Source organism: Aplidium turbinatum, chromosome 2 (genome assembly GCF_918807975.1).
Source record: "Aplidium turbinatum chromosome 2, kaAplTurb1.1, whole genome shotgun sequence".
NCBI lineage: Eukaryota > Metazoa > Chordata > Ascidiacea > Aplousobranchia > Polyclinidae > Aplidium > Aplidium turbinatum.
In genome coordinates, this window is record NC_137473.1 from 32,313,104 (window position 1) to 32,334,213 (window position 21,110).

At 37.2% G+C, this 21,110-nt stretch overlaps 1 protein-coding gene and 1 non-coding gene across 2 annotated transcripts in view; both read left to right on the forward strand.

Moving 5' to 3' along the window:
* Window positions 1–21,110, forward strand: part of LOC145788509 (plexin-B2-like) — a 59,886-nt gene that overhangs the window by 13,678 nt on the left and 25,098 nt on the right. Inside the window, exons 9-17 of the mRNA XM_082600272.1 lie at window positions 2,736–2,844; window positions 5,444–5,642; window positions 13,082–13,189; window positions 14,003–14,093; window positions 18,423–18,598; window positions 18,705–18,853; window positions 19,188–19,290; window positions 20,237–20,379; window positions 20,661–20,828. Of these exons, the coding sequence (XP_082456398.1) occupies window positions 2,736–2,844; window positions 5,444–5,642; window positions 13,082–13,189; window positions 14,003–14,093; window positions 18,423–18,598; window positions 18,705–18,853; window positions 19,188–19,290; window positions 20,237–20,379; window positions 20,661–20,828 (1,246 nt within the window). The remainder of the gene's footprint in view (window positions 1–2,735; window positions 2,845–5,443; window positions 5,643–13,081; window positions 13,190–14,002; window positions 14,094–18,422; window positions 18,599–18,704; window positions 18,854–19,187; window positions 19,291–20,236; window positions 20,380–20,660; window positions 20,829–21,110) is intronic.
* On the forward strand, window positions 1,838–1,939 carry LOC145765724 (U6 spliceosomal RNA). Its single transcript, XR_014288610.1, has one exon. It is a non-coding gene; the product is annotated as a U6 spliceosomal RNA (small nuclear RNA).

The following is a 21,110-nucleotide window of genomic DNA, read 5'->3' on the forward strand; positions in this document are numbered from 1 at the left end:
CACAATGTCTACATCTTCGTTTCGGCCTACTTCGCTTTTTTTTACATATTTCCAAATAGCCTACTTAATTACCAATTATTTATTAATTTACCAATACCATTAAATAAAATTCAAGCTAAAATACAGAAAGGGGCAGTTTTCAGTTTTCATCTCACAAACTAAACGTGGTAGAAACAATTTGACTGCAGATTTGAAATTTCTTGGACAGTGTAATGATTCAGTCATTTTTTATATGATATGAAGCTTTCTTTCGACAAACAGTCTTATTTCTCTGCGTAGCACTACGAAAAAAAGTTAAGTAATTTTCGCTGTGACACCGTCGGCTTGAATTGCCAAACCAGACAAATCGCCAAATCGTTTTGTCTGTCTTTGGTACTCTGTGTCTGCTTTCGATGTTACGCTATTGTTTTACAGTACCACAATATTTTGTTGACATGTTGAATTTGCCACTTGTTCATGTTGTTTAGTTTTTTTTATACAATGGAAAAAAAAAAACACAAACTAACCCATTTAAATTTGCATTTGTGGTTCGCATTTCAAAGTTCATTGACTGTATTGTTTGATGCAATTTGAAAGTTATTTGAGGAGTTTGTTGAAAAAGCGTGCTTCACCGCTATCACATTTCATCATCACAAGACGTTGTTTTTACATAAACCTGTGCAATTTTGACTCTGGCGCATGTTTGCCCTTTTGGTCACACGTCTGATCAGAAGCTCTGTGCATAATAACGCACTAATTTGGGATTTCGTGATAAAACTTATCACGATGATGTGGTAGCCTGTTTCCGGCCAACGTTCTTATCACACTGCAACAGAGTTTTAAGAATTACGTGCAGACCATATCAATGATTTCTCCTGATAAGATAGTCATTTTGTCTTTATTTGTTCATTTCTATTGCAAGTCCATGAAAAGAAACAGCAGGAAGGTAGGTCATGCATTTGACAACCTCTTGAATTTGTTAAGAAATGCACCGGGATCGAACATGTAATCTAAAGTGTGCTTATTTCCATTTTGGTTGTTGTTGCTTATCTTTTGTATGATTTGAAGTCTTTCCTTAATTTTGTGGTTGCGCAAGTTAAGGGAGTGTACCTTGTTACAACCAAATCGAACCTTGAAACCCTGCAGGTTTTTCCACTGTTAAATATAGACCAGGGGTCACCAACCTTTTTTGCATGCGGGCCACTTTGGCACTAAGGAGAGCTGTGGCGGGCCGCACTAATAAAATTTTAGGTAGGTTGACTCTTATGCTAGAAAAAAACGCATTTCGTACCCAGTATCCAACGTTACATGTTGTTCATATTTATGTTGGAATACCGAAGCAACAGAATTAATCGAACAACGCTACTGCCAGGCCAAGCTCTTTTTACAACACTTTTGACTTTTTTAACAATGCCTAATAAACGAGGCCACTTGTTTTGCGCACTTATAGCGAGGCGAGCGGTTTCATCAGAATATTCATCGTCAAGCAAGAGTGGTGTTGTCACATCGCTTCACAAAAGATATCTTGCAATTAACAATTTCAGTAAACAAGGAAATGTTTGACACATCGCAATACAGGCAACAATAGTGACCTGCAAACATATCAGCGAAAAATAGGCTCCAATAACAGTGAAAAAGAAACCAGGCACCATGAAACAAACGCTTGTGGAAATCATCGAAAAATCGTAATTCTATCGTAACTCATGAACAGTCTTCCCTCTAAAAAAGCAATGAGTTGGTTTTTCATCTTTTTTGTGAGAGTCTATAAAACCGTCTTTCTTTTATTATAGACAACTGTCACTTGCGGATGCGGTGCTGATCAGCATTGCAAGAATTTGTTGATTAACAACATTTTACAGTACTTGCTTCGGCAGTACATATACTAAAATTGGAGCGATACAGATTAGCATGGCCCCTGCGCAAGGATGACACGCAAAATCGTGAAGCGTTCCACATTTCTTTAAAAAAAAAAAATTGCAGTACTAAGCTAAATATTTTCATAATGCAATCAGAAAAAGTCTTTAAATTTATATATTTTGCCAATTTATTATAAATTGAGTTGGCTCACCGACCTATTTTGCCAACAAAAACTTGCATACAGAGAACACTGCTCGTGAAACACAATAACAGTGAAACGCACACTAGTGTTTACATGACATTCGCAAACTTAGAATAAGCAACCCTATGCTCACAGACAATTTCGAAATTCGAAAACAGACGTTTTAATCAACCACTGGGACAGTGTGGCTGGACATCGCATTGGAATAACTTTAAGCAACCCCCACCTAGAGCTACAATCTGATTGGTCGGTCGGTGGAATCGTATGCAAAGCGAAAATATGCTTCCCGAAAAGTATTTTTTGCCTTCGTGCTCTTTAACTCCTCAAGAAAAGTATTTTTGGTTATACTTGTACGCTGATACCTTCCGCGGGCCGCAGCGATACAGCGTGGCGGGCCGCCAGTTGGTGACCCCTGATTTAGACGATGCCCGCCGCTAAGAAATGTATGAGATGGAGAGGTGGAATCAATGAAATGAAGCATTTGTTTACAGTATTCAATACACCATACAAAGTTTAGTTTTCGATGTGTTGAACAGACGGTGTGGTTGTAAATCTTTAAACTTTTAACCATTAATTGCATAAGATATATTTCTATCATGCTTTTTTAGTACTCAATTTGATGAACTGTTTGACAGTGTGAATGCATTTTTTGTGTGTTTGGTTTTGGTTTTTCAATCTTTACTTTTTATTTTTTCAGACCACGAGAACATTACATTGAACATCAAGCACCGCGGGAATGTTCTCATCAGCAGTAAACTCTTAGTCTATGAATGCTCCAATATCAAAGCTTTGAACCCAAGGACAATGTAAGCGTTGTAGTGGCTAATCAGCACGCTCTCCTTCTCTCTCTCTAAACAAAGTATACAGTATAAACTATACTAAGGTCATTCCTTTTAAATTTCAACCAAGTACGTTTTAGTTGAACTCTTTTCCTAAGGCACAAAATGAAGCCACACAGACAAACTTGACATTGATTTGATTTTATTTCCCGGCACAACGTTAAATTAGAAATAAAGAAAGCGAGTGTAAATTTCTAGTGAGATGTGGACTACAGCATTAGGTTCTGTAAGAGTGTACGTTGACTTATCCTCCAAGGATGTGTGTATCAAGTTCCTAATTACAAGAAGTCTACTTATTTTGATCGATGTAATGTATTCTCAACGTTGATTATTGTAATGTTGAGTTGTTTTAGTTTTCAAGTTCTAATGAAACTCGTCTGATGACCTATCATTGGCATTTGTGGTTTTGTAACGCATCATTGAGTTTTCATGGTTGGGAACTTCCCATGGACAACGTTGATCTACTAGAACTAGAGGAAATAAAGCGCTGCATAATTTTTCAAGAAGGATAATAATCAAACCTGGTCATTTTGTTCTAAAATATTCAAGAATAAAACCTCTCAACAAGCCGAATACTGCTTTTGCTGATTTTATTTTTTTTGAACTCATGTCCTATTGTCTACTTTTTTAGTACTCATTCTGAACGTTGCCTACAACGTAATGCTCAATCGCACTTGAAAAACTCAAAAATAATAGGTCGGTGGTTTTGAACCTTTCATGGTTTGCGGCCCCCTTCCATAAGCTCTTTACACTCATGGCCTTCTGCTCATCAATAAAAATATGTAAATTCGTTTTTAACGTGTTACCATTTGTGAGTTTATTTGTCAAGTTAATAATGAAGAAAAGCCTTGTCTTGTACTGAGCTAGGCGAATTCGAGCCGTAGCCTACAACAAAACGAGAAGTTATTGATGATTTATAAATTGCAAAAGTACCATCTGAACATTTAAAAAAAATTTAAATTTACTTACTTTTTAAAAGTTTTTGTAACATTTCGTTAGAGGCGTACATCATCTGTTTTCAAGTTTGTGTAATTAAGAGCTTGTTTCACATTCTAAAATTTGCTAGTTTATCTTGAAACAAGCGTTTAGTAACCTTCATTCAGCTTTCACTACGCAAAATCGACGTTGAAATCCTATAAATTTGCACAGCGGAAAAGGAAAGTTTACATTTTATATTTGAGTATTTGACCTGCGTTTCAGCGTGGGCTTACACATTAAGAAAACTGATGTGATTGTTAACCACGATCTTGTCATAGCGTATTAAGGTATAGAAGGCAATTTATGTAAGACATATGGAAAGTGCTAACTATGCAAGAAATCTTCCATACTGCCAAGTATTTTGAATAATTCTTTGTTACAATGTTGTCTTTGTTCGTGTTTATTATTGGGATGTTATACAAGTTTAATACCACTTCTGGTGTTGAGATTCTGGATTAACTTGTTCCATTTTATGACATGAGGTCTTTTACATTTAATAAACAAGATTGTTTAATCAGCAGCTTTTTAAGCAATTTGAGATTACTGTAATTATTATTAGCGAACCTGTTTTAAGACTTAAGCTTACGGCTGAAAGTGGAATTGAAGTATGGGTATACTGCATGTGAAGTCATAAAAGTACAAAACTGTTTTCTTTATACAGCGTAGATGATTTGATTCTGGGACTATGCATGGTCCAATTGGTCCACGCAAATACAAAGACAGTTGCTATTGATGCCTGTGCCAACTATTGCATCATTTGACATTAGTTTTGCGTTGTTTGTTCTATCAATCTTGATCAGTGATAATTGATTGCCTGCTATCACCAATGATGTTACGTCTGCCGTGTAGTAAAGTAAAAGTCACGATTACCCTTTTTTTTCAAACTTCTTGATTTGATATCAAAGAAATTTGGTTAAATGTCACTTTAAAGTATGAATAGGCTACATGAATCAGGTGGGCACATATACCCCTCAGAGCAATGGCTCTAATTTAACTGCATGTGTGAATGGCATTTTTACAATTGCTTACATAACTAATAGGCCCAATCGTCTTGGTAAACGACTAACTTCTCGAATGATCAATTATTCTTTTTGCATTAGTTTGAGCTATTCACACGTTATATCCATGTAAAAAGATATTGTAAATTTAGCTTTGATACACTTGATGATACACTTGTTGATATACTGAAAGAAAAAAATTGATATGTTTTTACAAGTACAAGTTGTGCAGTCATTCACAGTTCGATTGCTATGTTTTTAACGTTAAGTCGAGGATCTTGTTAGTTGGCCATTGGCTTGAAATGGATGTTCTGAAGTAAATTACATAACTATAAACGCATCGTAACTGTCAAGTAAAGCATCCATCGTACGTTTCTTGTCAGCAAATTTCCATTTGTTCACATTGGTTGCTACTTAGTTGACTTTGACGAGGCCTAATTACGTTGATTTGATGACTGAGCTAAAGCAAACTAAAGTACTTTGTGCTTGCTATTTTACGGATTTTTTCGAATTATTGACTTTTCAAGCCGTTGACAAAACTACATCATCGTGCAATTTTAACACTGGAGAATAAAATTGTTTTTGTGTAGGTGTTCATCCTGTGTTTCCAGTCTATGGGGATGCACATGGTGTCTGGACACAGCGACGTGTTCAAGTTCAACCTGTCCAAATGCACAACTAGCCTTACCTGAACAGTGCCCTATAGTGACCGGATTAGTTGGAGTAACAGACCCGATACCAGTGGCCAGAGAGAAATCATTTTTTCTCTCTACAACCAACTTACCAACTGTAAGTAAATTACAGCGTAAACTTTAATTTTATTACGAAGGTTACGCTACAACACTGAACCTAAAAATATTCAGTAAGGTCCTTAACACTTGTGATTTTAAAGTTGTTATTTTGCTGAGGCGATAGTTATAATGATTTTAAACTTTAGTTTACAATATAGATGTTAACGACCTGTTTTAGCCTGATGCTGCGAGTTCGTCATAGCACATGACTAGGGAACTGTGTTCCAAAAGCTAGTGCAATTTGCTATTACCACAGCGAACTCGCAGCATCAGGCTAAAACTGGTCGTTAATATCTACTGTAGGCCTACACTGTGAAGTAAGCAACGATCATGCTGCTAAAAGGAAACTCAATCTATTGCAATTTTAAAGTTCTTTAACACTTTCACTGCCGGCGTTTTGAAAAAATAGGAGAAGTTTTCCTCCTCCTCTTGTTACCATAGTAATGAAAAAATATGTTGCCAAACGATTGAAACGCACTTTGTAATTTTGGAGCAAAATCGGTGTTGCAATTGATCGTTGAAATGACTATTGCATTTACAAGCACGCCAGTCAGCTAAACAGTTTTTTTTGCATTGAATCAACCTGTTCAGACGTGAAATCACTGTAAAGAAAAACAAAAGGGCAACTGAGTGATTCAACGTATTCAAACATTGAATCAATGTAGGCTAAATACGAACTGCTAGGCTAATTCGGTTCTTTGAACAAATTGAATGGCTTTTGTAAATGTTTTTCAGTTGCAACCTATACCTAGTCAGCAAAAGTTACCTTTTTACACGATTTCAACGTCTGGCGACGTTGAAACGATGTAAAAATGACAAGTTTAGCTAGCTGGTAGCTAGGCTACTGTACCAAAGTTTAACTTAACCAATTAGGCGGTTGTAAACATATTTCCTTTCGATGAAACCTATAGGCTACCACGTTTGGTTAGCCTTTACATTACATTCAAAAGTTTTGTTGACAGACATAGCATGGTCATGGCCTATGTTCATAAGAAAATGTTTGCTTGGATTTTTTTAGCTACTAGGTTTAGGTAGCCTACAGGACTTCTAGCTAGTACCGGTAAGCAGTTTAGTGACCCTAAATGAATAGGTAAATTAGTCTAAACCTTAAAATATAATAGAATATTTCAATTACCTTGCTAGATAAAAAGTAAGCTCTTTTACATGACCTATGTGCATTGATCAATACACTTTTTTGACTAGTAGCCTAACTTTATACTAGTAGCCTGGCATCATAGCTCTGGCATCAGACCTAGAAGTTATTGCTGAATTTCAAGCTTCACACTGATTGGTGTTTTGATGTCTATTTAATTTTTAAAGATTTGACGGGGAAATGGGTTAAAAAACGTTTTTTTTTAGTTTAAAATTAAAGCAACCTGTCAGGCCCCAGGATTGGCAACACATCAGGATTTTTGGGGCATTATGATGTCATGGGGTGAACAATTACATCACAAATGACTAGATATCTAGTCATTTGGCAGTGAAAGTGTTAACAGCAATAATTACAGCAGTTATCTCTAAACTCGTTTATGGCAGACTTTAGAAAATACTGTATAAATAGCTTTAACTTAAAGTCACCATATATTACCATGACATACCGCACACGAGTGAAAATGACCGAGCAAAACCTTTCAAGTTTGCAACGATTTTCACAAGAGCAATTAAACATAGGCCTACTCGCTCTAAATTATTGATTCTCAACAGTTTTTTTGTGGCCTATTTTCACCAAGTAAAATTTCTATGACTCACTTTGTCTTACATGCAAACAAGAAACTACAACACCGATTTAAAAATATAGACTAATAATTTATTCCAGCTACGGATTAATAAACCTCTTGTTGATGATTAATGAACTTCTTGATATTCGCTATGATCCACCATTGAGCCATGACCCACAGGTTGAGAAACCGTGCTCTAAACCAGGGCTTCCCAAACTGGGGGTCGCGACCCCGCGAGGGGTCGCAGAGAGTATACCAATTTTACATAAAGTAGTGCATATTGTCCTATGGTACTTTTCAGACGTTTATTTTATAATGCAGTTGTTGAAACTGATGTGACAGTTCAAAACATTATTTTTAACTGAGTTGTAGATTCTGCTTAAATAGGCCTAGCTCTGGTAGTGCGCTAGCTTGAGGACTGCATGCTAGTAGCTAAATATTGAAAAAGTAAAACTAATCGAATCAATCGAAAGCTGGTTAAAAAAATCGAACGGTAACGATAATTTCGTCAAATTTTGCACGGAAGTGGAGCTGTTTTGGAAGGACTGTGTTGGCATGGCTACTGAGGGAGCTTCTGCAATGACAGGACATACAGCTTGGTTTCATGCAAAAGTGCGATTTGCGAGTGACAGGCCTACACAGTCATATTGCATTTACACACTATAGGCTATGATTCATTGCAAGACCTTAATAGCTAAAAAGAAAAGATCCTCATCGGAATGCTATTGTGCAATAGGGTGGGCCGTCAATGCACTTTTTTTGTCAAATCACTTAGCAACTCGGCTCAGATAGGAGGCTTAGGTCACAAACAATTAATCTAAAAATTTTTTTTAGATCGGGCGGCGGGAAGACGCCGCACAAAAAATCAATATCACCTAAATACAATAAAAAACGTTTTTTTTTTCCAAAAAAAAAAAAAAAGTGCGGTAATTAAAAAAGTAAAAAATACACAAAACGACGTAAACACAGTCAAAAACAATCACAGAACGTAATCTTTCTTTGACTCAAAACGTGAACGCTGTGAGCGAGCAGCAGTTCGCGTCAGAATGAGCTCATGTCTGCGGTCATGGCCGATGACTTCATCGCTCACTTCGGTGACGAGTTTGATTGCGCGCTCAACTGCTTGTGTGCAGCACGGAAAACTGTCAATCGATGTAGGAAAATCGGTCTCGACGAAAAGCTCTGTGAGCTGTTGGATGCTGAAATCACGTAAAATTGGTGGCTCAGTGAGCTTCTGCTCGCTCCACCGGAGCAACGAGTTTGTTGTCAAGTCTGTGTACTCAAAGTTTATTTTGGGAATTTCGAAACGACGTATCCCACCCGTGTAATCGTCCCTTGCTTTCTGGATCCGATGAACTGCGAGCTTACGCATTGGCTTAGACTCGTCATGCAGAAGAGCCAACACTACATTCTCCGGATGCGCAGCGAAGGCGTTTGTCTGTAGGCAACTGTCGACGACTTTTTTTAATTGGCCTGTCAGATAGCGAGTCAGCTTAACCAACCGAAGGAAAGACCGAGCAGCGAAGTGAATCTTATTGTTTCGCTTGATAGTAAACCACATGGGAGCGTAAACTTTAACGATGTACTTCGTCATTTCTATCAGCGCCTCTGTTGGTTCTGGCTCCGAGATATAAAGTCGGCATATCCTTGAAGCGAGAGTAAGCCATCGTGCATGACCCTGTTTTCCTGGATCACGGAATCGAATGCTTTCTGGAGGCAGACTTCCCTCGATGACCAACACGATATCGAGCAGATACTTTTGATCGCCGCTAATATCCATCACCTCATCGACTTCTGTCAGGTTGGATTTTATCTTCTCGAACTCGACGACTGCAAATTCTCCCATTTTGTACTTATCATTAGCGACGACACGGCCGATAAATCCTTTGAAGGTTTGCGGTCCTGATGATTTCCCGTCCAACTCGCCGAAGAGATGCCGAAGCGGGAGTTCGTTGAGGTGAAACTGGCAAATCGACCATTGTACCGCACTCCCTGTTGCTCAATGCTGGTGATGGCTCCTGTGTGCTTACCTGTATTGACGGCAGTTCCGTCGCAGCCAACGACCTGAATGCCTTTCACGTCAATTCCCTTGACTTCAAGAGCAGCCAACATCGTTTTGGCAATGTTGTTTCCAGTTGAACGCCCTTGAATGGAAACGTGGTCGATATATTCACCTCCTGGGTATTTCAGCATCACGTAGTGGTCTTCGATTGATTTTTGACGATAGCCAGTTATGCCATTCAATGTAAGGGCTTTATCCTTTCTGCCGTCAAAGTAAAGGCCTTCAACTATTGTGCCGAGCGAAATTGAAGCAAAGTGATTATCTCTAAACGAAGCCGTTTTCGTGCACGAACGAGCTTGTTTTTATCCACTACCATCATCCGATTGAAATCATCTTTTGTGTCCAGTAATGTTGCGGTGGCGAGGGCAGCTGCTGCTCTACTCGAAATTCCATACCTTTCCGCCTCACGCGCAACTGTACGAAGATCGAAAGTACATCGCTCCTGCTCTTCTTCGATTTCTTCTCTGCCGATCGAGCACTCTGAAGGGAAGCGCCTTCTAGGAGTTTCTTCTGTATTGTCGTCATCCGAGTCTTGAGTACATTCTTCGCGTTCTTCCCGCTCTTTTTCTCGCTTCTCTCTCAAAAGCAATTGCTCCTTCCGCTCGTCCCTCTTCTTCTCAGATTTTTCCGCCTTCCAATCGACGTTTCCAATGAAACCAATGCGTGCTCCGCGTTGGTCTTTAACAAAATCAACCTCGCGTGAATGCAGCGATTTGTCGTCAACGACGTCGAAAAGAGTGTCGAGGCAAAGACTGGCCTTCATTGAAGCTTTCCATTCAGCCGTCTTTCTCGCCGTGGGGATTTTATTCTTCATCTTAACCATGGCCCATTGCTTCAGAATCTTCTTGATCACTCCCTCACGCGTAATGATCGCCACTGTGGCGAAATTGTAGATGCTTGTTATCTTAGTCGCCACTGCTTCCGCCATTTCGCGCAGCCCCATTTCCTTCTTGCAATCTCCGGTGTCCTTCTTCTTCATGATTTTGTATTGTTCTTTCACTTGGGCGCAATATCGGAGAACGTCACCACTGGTGGGAAGAACCAGTTCATTCATTTCTTTGGCAAAGCCGAACACCGGATCAGCAGATCGAGTATATGCGGCCATGTTATAACTATTGCAGACCAATTAACTGCAATTAATTGGTAAACTGCCACCGGTAGCCTACTGATTACTTGTATTCAATCAATCAATGTAAAATTCGACGTAGGCTACCGCCACCACTACGAATTACTGTACTGAATACCTGTAATAAATTGCGAATTTTGTTTTAAATTTCCCTCCACTATTGTGAATAAACTTTTCACTGAAACAGAACCCAATTATACTTGCTTCAGTCAGTAGGCCAATACCCTACCTGTTTGCCTTCTCTGAGCACTAATATATACCTGATACCTGAGTACTGTGAGTAGTCCATATTACCTTGCCTTCACTTTTATATCTACCTTACCTGCAATGCTCATACCATGCCTTCACCTTTTATATAGGCTACCAAGTAGCCTACTTACTTGCATATCCTGCCATCACCTTTTATGTAGGCTACCAAGTACTTAGGCTACCGTACTTGTATACGCCTTCATCATCTTAGGCTATCGTACTTGTATACGCCTTCATCATCACCAAGTAGCCTACTTACTTGCATACCAAACCTTCACCTTTTATATAGGCTACCAAGAAGCCTACTTACTTGTATACCCTGCCATCACCTTTTATATAGGCTACCAAGTACTTAGGCTACTTGTATACCCTGCCTTCACCATTTATATAGGCTACCAAGTAGCCTACTTGCATGTTTAACTGTATGATGATTGATGAATCAACCATGTTTGATGGGTGTGCGGCACACAAACTCTGAATATACGCCACTGCAATATCTAGGGTTGCCATCGACATGAACCCCAAAATAAGGACAACAGAAAAATTAAATTTTCATACAAAGTAAAACAAACGTTTTTGAACAAACCTCAGCATTTATACGAGCCATTATATATCACATGCCATATTGTTTGCCAGAAACAATGTGTTCCAGCAACTCATTGTTCGTAAAAAAATATTTTGTGCATCTCAAGACAACTCAGGTCTAGGTTTACTTTTACTGTAGTAGGGATTTGGCTGTCATTCCACTAAGTTTATTCACTAATTGTTGAGAATAAGACAAAATAAGGACTCAAGTCAAAAAGAAGGACATTTCCTAGCAATAAGGACAGTAATATTTTCTAAGATAGAGTTCTTCAAAATAAGGACAAATCTTAGAAATAAGGACGTTATGGCAACCCTGTCAATATCCCTGGAATGGGGTGATTTACCGATTAGGTCCCAGTTGTGCGCCGTCTTCCTGGCGTTCAATTAAAAAATGGTTTTCGATTTCGCCATTTACTCGACAAACCTCCTAAGAAACTCGAGTTGCTAAGCGATCTGTTTCCGACGGCCCACCCTATTGTGCAAGATGCTGTGAAAATATTAACTTTATTAAGAGTCGCGCACTCAATACCCGTATTTTTGCAAGTTTATATGGTGAAATGTAATGAATGAGAGTTCAGTTTAAATCCCTTTTACTGCATTGTGAAGTAAGATGGCTCTCAAAAACAAAACTTTAAAAATGCTATAATAACGTTGAAAAATGAAGTCGTGGTTTTTCCAACGGAAAAAAAATCAAACTTGGTCCATCATTTCTGCAATGGCATCTGACTTTCAAAACTATGCTATTTGTGAGATTTGCTTGAAAAATGAAAAGAACCTAATTTATCCATCTAAGGAAAAAACACCAATGTTTTTACAGTACATTGAAATCAAGAAATCAAAAACTTGAAGCATTCGTTAAAAATTTAAACATCTAGAAAGAAGAAGTTGAAAATGATTCATTTGAAAATTTTTCATCTACTGTAGAGTTTTTGACTAACAGTGATGTGGAACCAAATGTTTAAGCCTGTGGTTATCGACCACTTGTCAAACCTGTTGAAACAGTTATAAAAGTATTTTCTCTCAGAATTAAACAATGTCAAATTATATTGGATCCAAAACCTATTTGCAATGCAAAAACAAAATACCAAGCACAGACCAACTCTCTTCCAAATCTCAGGAATAACATATTGATCTATTTTCTGAATCTACGTTGCGGCTTGAATTTTCTGGAAAAAGTTTCACACTTTTTGGCTGGTCAAAGCGAAATATCTATTATAGGCCTAATTATCTCACTCAGTAGTGAGTGCACTCCTGCCGTTTGTGTTCACACGTCAGTGCGAGTCAACGTTATCAAAGTTGACGACAATCGCAGTAAAATACCGTTCCAGACTAGGCAAGATTGAAACCGCCTTGAGACCAGCAGTAACAAACATTGAGCAACGGCTAAATTTGCTTTGCAGCAGAAAGCAGTCGCACTCATCACGCTGAATAAATGTGTTTTCGGTTGTGTTTTGTTTCCAATAGGCTACGTGTAAAGTAGCAGGTTTCGAGTATCGGTAGCTTGATGCTACTCTAGTTTCGTTCGAATTAAGTCTTTTAATAAATATCACAAATGTATATTTCGCTCTGTTTATCATGTCAACTGTAAAAGGTCGCGGAATATTTTAGGAGATTAAAAGGGGTCGCGAACAAAAAAGTTTGGGAAGCCCTGCTCTAAACGAACAACGTAACCTAATTCACAGGCTGTTTTGTTTCAGTCCTACGACTATATGTGCCGGTATAACTTCTGCGGTAAAGAAAACTCGTCGAATGGTTTAGTCAACTCCGTTTCTCGTATTGTGCAATGTACTGCCACAGCTCAGCTGGTAAGTGAGGCATTCGTCCAGATTGTTTATTCCGCTTTTTTCTAAGCTTAAATTAACAAAATTTATTTACTGTATAATTATTATATATATGAACCTAAAAATATGAGCAAAACGACTTTTTTGTATCAAAGGCCCCAAGAGACCAAATAAATTTACAAAAGTTTTAATGAAGTTGCTTCATTACTCATTCTCGTTTGTAGCACAAGTATGTACCGAAAGAAAATATTTGCGATTGATTTATGTCAAAGTGCTATTTTTAGTAAAACTTTGTATGTCTTCTCGTGTCATATTAATATTACTCCAATGTAAAATACCAAAATATATACTGTTTTTCTTCCTGGTATTATTCAGATCATATGTGGTTCGATTAATTATTATTGGGATGTCCTTGCCGAGCATTACAACCGTGTAGCTTCAGAGGCAGGAAATTAAATATATAAATTCCATTCAAAAAAGCTGATTGTACCCGATCATCAATTTTTAAGCTGTAAAGTTAAGCGTTGTATGATTCGAAACCTGTACTATAGTGTTGGAAGTTGGAAAACCTACAAAATAGTTTGCCTGATCTTATTTGGGTTAAGCTATTCCGTAGTAGGCTACGTATTGTCAAACCTTCATCTTAAATGCCAAGTAGGTTCAAGAATTTGTCAAATTGTTGCCTGCGTTATAACTTTTGAATCTTCATAGCACAGACTATTGCATTTTCAAAAAGCGCCATCCAATGAAAATTACTGCAAATAAACATAGCCCCATGTCGTGAAGTCTAATTTAAACAATCAGAAACAAAGCAATTCAAAACGTTTCTCTTCACAGCTCACTTGCCAGAAAGAATCTTCAAACATTCGAGTATCTATCTACCATGAAGACTATACGATAGATTCAATTTCAAGCGAAACGTTAACCGGTAAGGCAAACTGATAAGTCACCTCGTGAAGATATTTTTAGTAATGTTATCAACCCATATCACAGTCACTTCAGCTTGTATGTTCATTGTTCACTAAACGATTTTTACTGTCAAGATTTAGAAACACATTCCATGTTTTCTCATCCTTGATGAGGTACCGTACTGACACTTTCCGCAAGAATGTGAAACAGTTGTGTCTAAATCACAAACACCAGCTCCAACGTCAAACAACAACTTAGTTTTCCTTGTATTAACTTTTTGTTACACTTATTGCACATTGATGAAATACGTACCACCAGAACCTTGGCTTAATTTTGAAAAAGCTTATTCAATGGGGTCACTGTTAAAATCCCCAAAAGCGACATAGTCGTGTGAAGTGCTTAACAAATACTTTGCAAGATCAACCAGACCTCTGCAAGTTTGAATAAGTGCAGATGCTGTATCATTGGTAATTGGTAAATGACCATTTTCTTTTACTTTTTTTTGTGGTCTCATTGATTCAGCAAAATCAGCTAAATCCAGCAAAAATGCAAACTTTCATCATCTGCTGTTTTTATGATAGGTCTTGTAGATGCAGGGTCTCTTGAAATTGTATCTTGATTCAACCTTTTAACATTGACTATACTAAAAAACTTATTGAACTTCGATAAAAAAACAATGTTCCTTCTGCAGAACCAACATTCAAATGAGTTTTTAAAACAGCATGTGTTTCATGGCATAATACTCTCAAACAAAGACTATTACTCTCTAAACTTTTGACAGCCTGTTTCACCCTAAAAGGGGGATCATCAGAAGGTCATTCAAACAGAATTTTATTTGAATTCTAATTGAATAAGGACTTTCTGATGATCCCCCTTTTAGGGTGAAACAGGCTGTAGAAGTTTTAGAGAATAATAACTGTATTTGATTTAATTCGCTCTGCTTAGCTATTTGCTTGGCATTGAGCACTTTTTGTAGTATTAATAGTATTTATTGTTTAATCAGAAAGTAAGTGCATGTTGTCTGCAGTACATCAAGGCTTTCCTGGGATAAGGTCAAATGTTTTGAAAAACCTTTGATTGACTGGATTGTTATCACAGATTACTAAAATAAGGAAGTCACCAGAACATCGAAAATTTCCCAAAATTGCACAAGCTTCCTGGAATTGAAAATCCGCATCTAAGCAATAAACAGGCAACCTTTTAAGAATTCTTTATTTCCGCCAAACAAGCTACATACCATGCAACCTAAAACTGTAGCCGCACAATGTTCTGGGTTATTAACAGCTTTTCCAAAAATATTTTCACCTTGATATGGCAAAGCAGGCTTCACATAAATTTCATCAATCAGTAAAACCACATTCCTGTGACAAACATCTGTGCAGTTGTCAAAATACCGCTTTAAAAAGTCACAGTTTTCTAATTGATTTACTCTGCTAGATAATCTTGTAAGCCAGGGCTACTCAACTGGCGGACCGCGGTCCGAATCCGGACCTTCTGGGTGTTAAAGGTAGACCTCAGGCTTCTGGAAGAATAACCTCATTGCTACATTTTAGGGCCTCTTTAAACAGATTTCCATTAGGGAAAAGCAATTTTTTGTGATTATCCAAGGAGCTGGGGGCTTAGCCCCCAGACCCCCCAACGCTTTGCCATCTTCTCTGATGTGCGATCCACACAGCTACGCTACAAAGAAACACAATACATTTTCCTTTTTTATTTCTTTGTTTGTGTCAGACAAAAATCTAACTCGTGTTACATACTACCTGAAAAGTGTTTCGGTGCTCGTAGGCTACTGGTTGTTTAATTTTCGTGGTTGCATATGAAATATTCACCGGACCGCAAGAATATTCAACTTGTCAAAATTGACCTTTGCTAACGTTAGTTGAGTAGCCCTGTTGTAACCAATGAAATACATAGGAGTTGAAAATCTTCTCGAAGACGGCTGTAGAGTGAATGAGACATTGAGAAATATTGAAAAGCTCTTGCTATCATTTCAGGTGTATATTTTTTTCCATAATGGAAGCGCAAAATATGCTGGACATTTGCTGCAGTAAAGTTTTTTGCTTGTTGCTGCTGGTGATGTTGTTTAAAAAAATTATTGCTTCGATAAGATTTGACACTTTAGCCAGGACACAAACACGATAGACAGACAAACTTTTTGTAGTATACCTGATACGATAATGGTACCCTTCAAAAGACAGATCTTTTAAAACTTTAGGTAGGAAACGTGCAACACCTAATCTAAACTCTGAACTTTGCACGCATAACTGGTTAGGGATTGTATAATTTACAATGACTAAACTCAAACCAAAATCAATCTCAATTTTTCCAAGTTTTTTGACAAGATCTTCAAATGATAAAATACGGCCTTTTTTGCAAAAATGTCTCCATTTCATCACCTATACTATTTCTGCTGGTTGGCATTGACTTTGTCGTTGTTCTAGGTTTGCTTGGGGGTGTCGGAACTTGGCTTTGAGGAACACAATGAAAAACTGTTGGAGGTTGTTTTGGTCGTTTTCGCCCATTAACAAAAACAGTTTCATAGTGTTTCGGCCAATGCCTTTCACATGCTGAAGTGTGTTGTGAACGTGGTATGTTTTCACGTGGAATGCTCTTGATCCACCGATCTCTTTCTTCTTCATTGTTTGGAAGTCTAAAGACAGTTTCTTTGTTTTCTTTGTTATGATTTCTATTGCATCTAGTCACACAACATTTTCAAACTATGTTAAATTACTTATTGATACAAAAGCACACTTTTTAAAAATTGACTGTATTTAAAACATACTGTAGAACATAATTTTGATAATGATGAATCTGGAAAGAAAAATTTACATAGCATTACAACATCATGTATGTACGAAAAGATGTCATTTAGCAGATTTACCTAATTCTGCCTACAATTTATAAACTCTTTTATTACTATATCATGTCTGCTATATCGAGGAATCTAATTCTGCAAGTTAGATATGCCTAAGCTTTTAAAGTTGTTTCTAAATTTGACCGACTGATGGGCTTGATAGAAATTGAATTACTAAAATAGTCAGTTAAACTTAAACTACAAACTAGCTCAGACTTCTATTTTATGCTTTTCTATGACTATTTGTTCACAACGACTCTCAGTTTCAATAATTATTGATAATTATTGAAACTGGTAGCTTTAGCACACAACAAACAGCAAACATCTTCTGTAAATGAACGAAATACTGAATTTTACAATATCAAATTTTCTGTAATAAAGATTGACACTTTAAAAGATGGGTATCACGCTTTGATTTACTGCCATTTACAATAATTGTATATCAAGTTGGGAAAAGGCCTGTGGCAGTGTATTGGATCCGTTAATAAAATTACAATAAAGTTATAAGAATAATTACAAAACAAAATTATTACGCTCACACAAACTCTTTATTTTTACAAAATGAACATTTTAAAACTAAAAGATATATAACATTGAAATAAAAAAACATATATACAAAATTTATACGAATCAGTATCCTTATACGTATTGTGATTAATTTACAAATGCTTCATCCATTCATCAGCATCACAAGATATCAAACAAGCTGCAACTATTTTAGAAATAGATCAAACACAGAATTTGGCAAGAAATCCATGCAGGGATTAGGACCAATGGTCTGGTCAGAGATTCCAAGCAGTTTGAATAAACTATTATTTCACTGTTGCAAAAAAGAGATCAAAACGTTGATATTACAAAGCTATGGTGCATTGTAGGCTAAGTGATAGCCTGTGTTATGGAAATTAACTTATCAGTTAAGGTTTTGTCTGAAACTTGAGTAATCTTTGCTTGTTTCCTGGAGTTTTGTTTTTACGTTGTCTTCTTGTCTCAAACATATATTTTTAGTGTGTATTTTGAAACGCGGGAACGTTGTGTCTGGAACATTTTTTAAAAAGCAAAATCGCCATTTCTCTGAGGTGGTAATTGACAAGTAGACCGTATAGTCGTATGGTCTCCCTGTCATCATGGGAACATGTGCAACTTTTGCATTGTGTAATGTGTATTCAAACATGCACTACGTTCTTGTTTCTAACAAATAAACCATTGATTGATTACCTTTAAGTTTTAAATTGAATTATTTTTTGTAATGTATCACTGAAGAATATCTGTCTATCACGTCAACCCAAAAATCGCACTTAGCATTTACTTATACCTTCCTTGCAAGGCTATTTTAAAAAATAAATAAATTTAAATTATGCAACTCTTGTTTACATTTTTTTAAGTTTGGAAAGTTGAATTGGTTATTTATAAACGATTGAAGTTTAACCTTTTGCTTTTTGCAAGTAAATCTATTGCTTAGTTTGTTCAATAACTCAAATACGTGATTTGTTTCAGTGACGATATTCAACTGCAGTGTATCGACATATAGTTGCGGAAGGTGCATCAGTTTCAGTCGCCAGTTTCAAGAATGCGCGTGGTGCGAAAGCGAATCAGTGTGCCAGCCTGCCCGTCGGTGTTCTTCTTCACCTATCGTAGATGTATCGGAATGCCCTGCTGCCTACATAGATTCGGTAATGCAGTGCTTTGTTACTAATTCATTTTAGATGCGATGTTCAGCTATTTAAATTCCATGTTTTGAAGCAAATTTTGATGTTTTAACTGAAGTTTGGTTTTAAGGTTGCTCCCCTTAGTGGTCCAACAAATGGAGGAACTTTGGTCACAATTCAAGGAACGAATCTTGGAAGTGTTGTCGATGAAATATCTTACGTGTTAGTTGGAGGAACAAATTGCACGATCCAGCCTGAAAAATATATTACGTCATTGCAGTAAGGAACTTCATTACAATCTCAACAACATGTGTCATGTGTATCTCCTATGATGCTTAATCTACACTTAGAGCATGAACGAAAAAAACGTTCGAACAGTTAAAGTTTAACATACTTCCAAAAAAGTTACTTGTAGAATTAGTTTGAATAGAGATGTTCAGAAAATATGGCCTGTTTTACACGATCATCTTATTATATTCATTTGAAAACGTTGCTTCAGCCGTTGCATATCTGCATGATACAGCGGTTCAGAGACCGTATCTCTTGAAACAAGAGGATTTTGTGTTGTTGCTTCTTTACTCACATTTGACTTCCATACTAACTTTTTTACTAGGATTGTCTGTCGCACTCAAGCAGCAAACACAAATGGCTCAGTCCAAGTTTTTTTCAATTACTCAGCTCAACCAGCCCAATCGTCCGAATTATTTGTTTATAAGGTAAGAGCGGTTGTGTGCTTTCCATGTTACTTTATTAACCTATATTAAAACAGGGGTGCCTAAAGTTTTCTCACGTAAAGAGGCTTGAATCAATATTTATGCATGTTTTCAGTTTAAGTTTTGATATTATGATGCAGCTTTCCCGATTGGAAAAATAACCCTTGTGTAAACACAACGGAACTCTTTTGTTATTTGTGTATTTCTTACACCATTTAAATAATTAATTTATAATAACATGGTGATTAAACTTTATTTAATGAAAGCAGTTGACATTTTTCAACATTTTTCAGCCAACAACAATGCTGTGTTCATCAGTCCTTAATCTTTAGCACGTTAGCTTGTTTGTGTTATTCATCACTCGCTATTTGAAACCGCTTATAAGTGATATTTTTGACGTTTGCCAAATATTTGAAGCCTCTGCTTTTGATTTATTGGTCGTGCACGCTAAACAGGAGACTTTATGTAACACTACAAATTTTGAAAGTCTGCTACTTTGAGGTTAATTGGACTAAAAAAATGTAGAAAATCATTCAACAAACGGCAATTTTTCTATATCGTGAGTGATATAGCTTACGTAAGTTATTTGCAAAGATAGATAACACAGAAATTCTTTCAGCGAGACGTAGTACTTGCCCCACGGGCAGCACTTTACGTACTCCTGTATTAGAAAAAATATGGATGTCACACCCAGGATATCCTTGTCACAGCCATGTGCATCCGATGACATTGTTCCGCAATCAGGTTCACTATTCGAGGGTTTCTCGATGGTCAGGCATTGTGGAATACTCGGGTCGAAGTTTTTGTATCACGTGACTAATGATGGTGCAATTGAAAAGAGTGCGTCATTACGTCATACGTACACAACCTTACAAGTCAACTACATGAAAACATTGTTACTATTCATGCATACACATTTTTACAAAGTTATCACCTCTTGTTGCTTAAGATTGTGGAGCCAATTGCATTCACTCCTTCGGTGGTGCTTGCTAAATCTTCCATCACTATATCCGGGATGAATTTGGATGTTGGGAACAATGCACAGATTTATCTTGCAAGAAGAAGATCTTTCACGAGTACATGTGTTGAAAGGTAAAGCAATACCTGTGAATAAGCAATCAAGAAAAACTGAGACTGCCAGGTGCCAAAGTTAAATTTTCAATAACTCTGATAAAAGAAATACTCGAGCACATTTCTTGCAAAATAGTGTCACTGGTGTCAGTGTAACCATGTGTAGGTAGAGGTCAATATCCATCTTTGATGATCGTTTGTTTAACTTATTCATGCAGAACCAAACAGAATCGTTAATTTCAATTCTTGTGTTCAAATAAGGCAAAAATAGTATAACTGTTTGATTTCGCTTTCACTTCAAGGACACCAACATCACTGATCTGTCGACTTCCTCCGTACTCCCAATTACAAGAAGTAGCGCTCACACTCAACATTGGTGGCTTCACTCATCGCTTTGAAGACCTTGTAAGATTTGTGCGCGTACCTGACTATCTGCCTCAAGTGGAAGGACCAATATTGGCTTTCAGAACGTAGGTGGAATAGTGATGCATTTTTTATGAAACTGAACAATGCAAGGTCTCTACTAAAATTTGGAAAAAGTATATTTTGTACAATCCATCAATAAATTATAATAAAAACAAGGAAGTGTAGTATGTTAGCACTTAAAACTCACACTTTCGGCTCTTAAAAATAGTTTCAACAGTGATCTTATTCCATTAGAAGCTATACAATACGTAAGGATTTAAACCAGGGGTGTGCGGCCTGCGGGCCAAATGTGGCCCGCGAAGAAAAATTGTGCGGCCCGCAAAGAT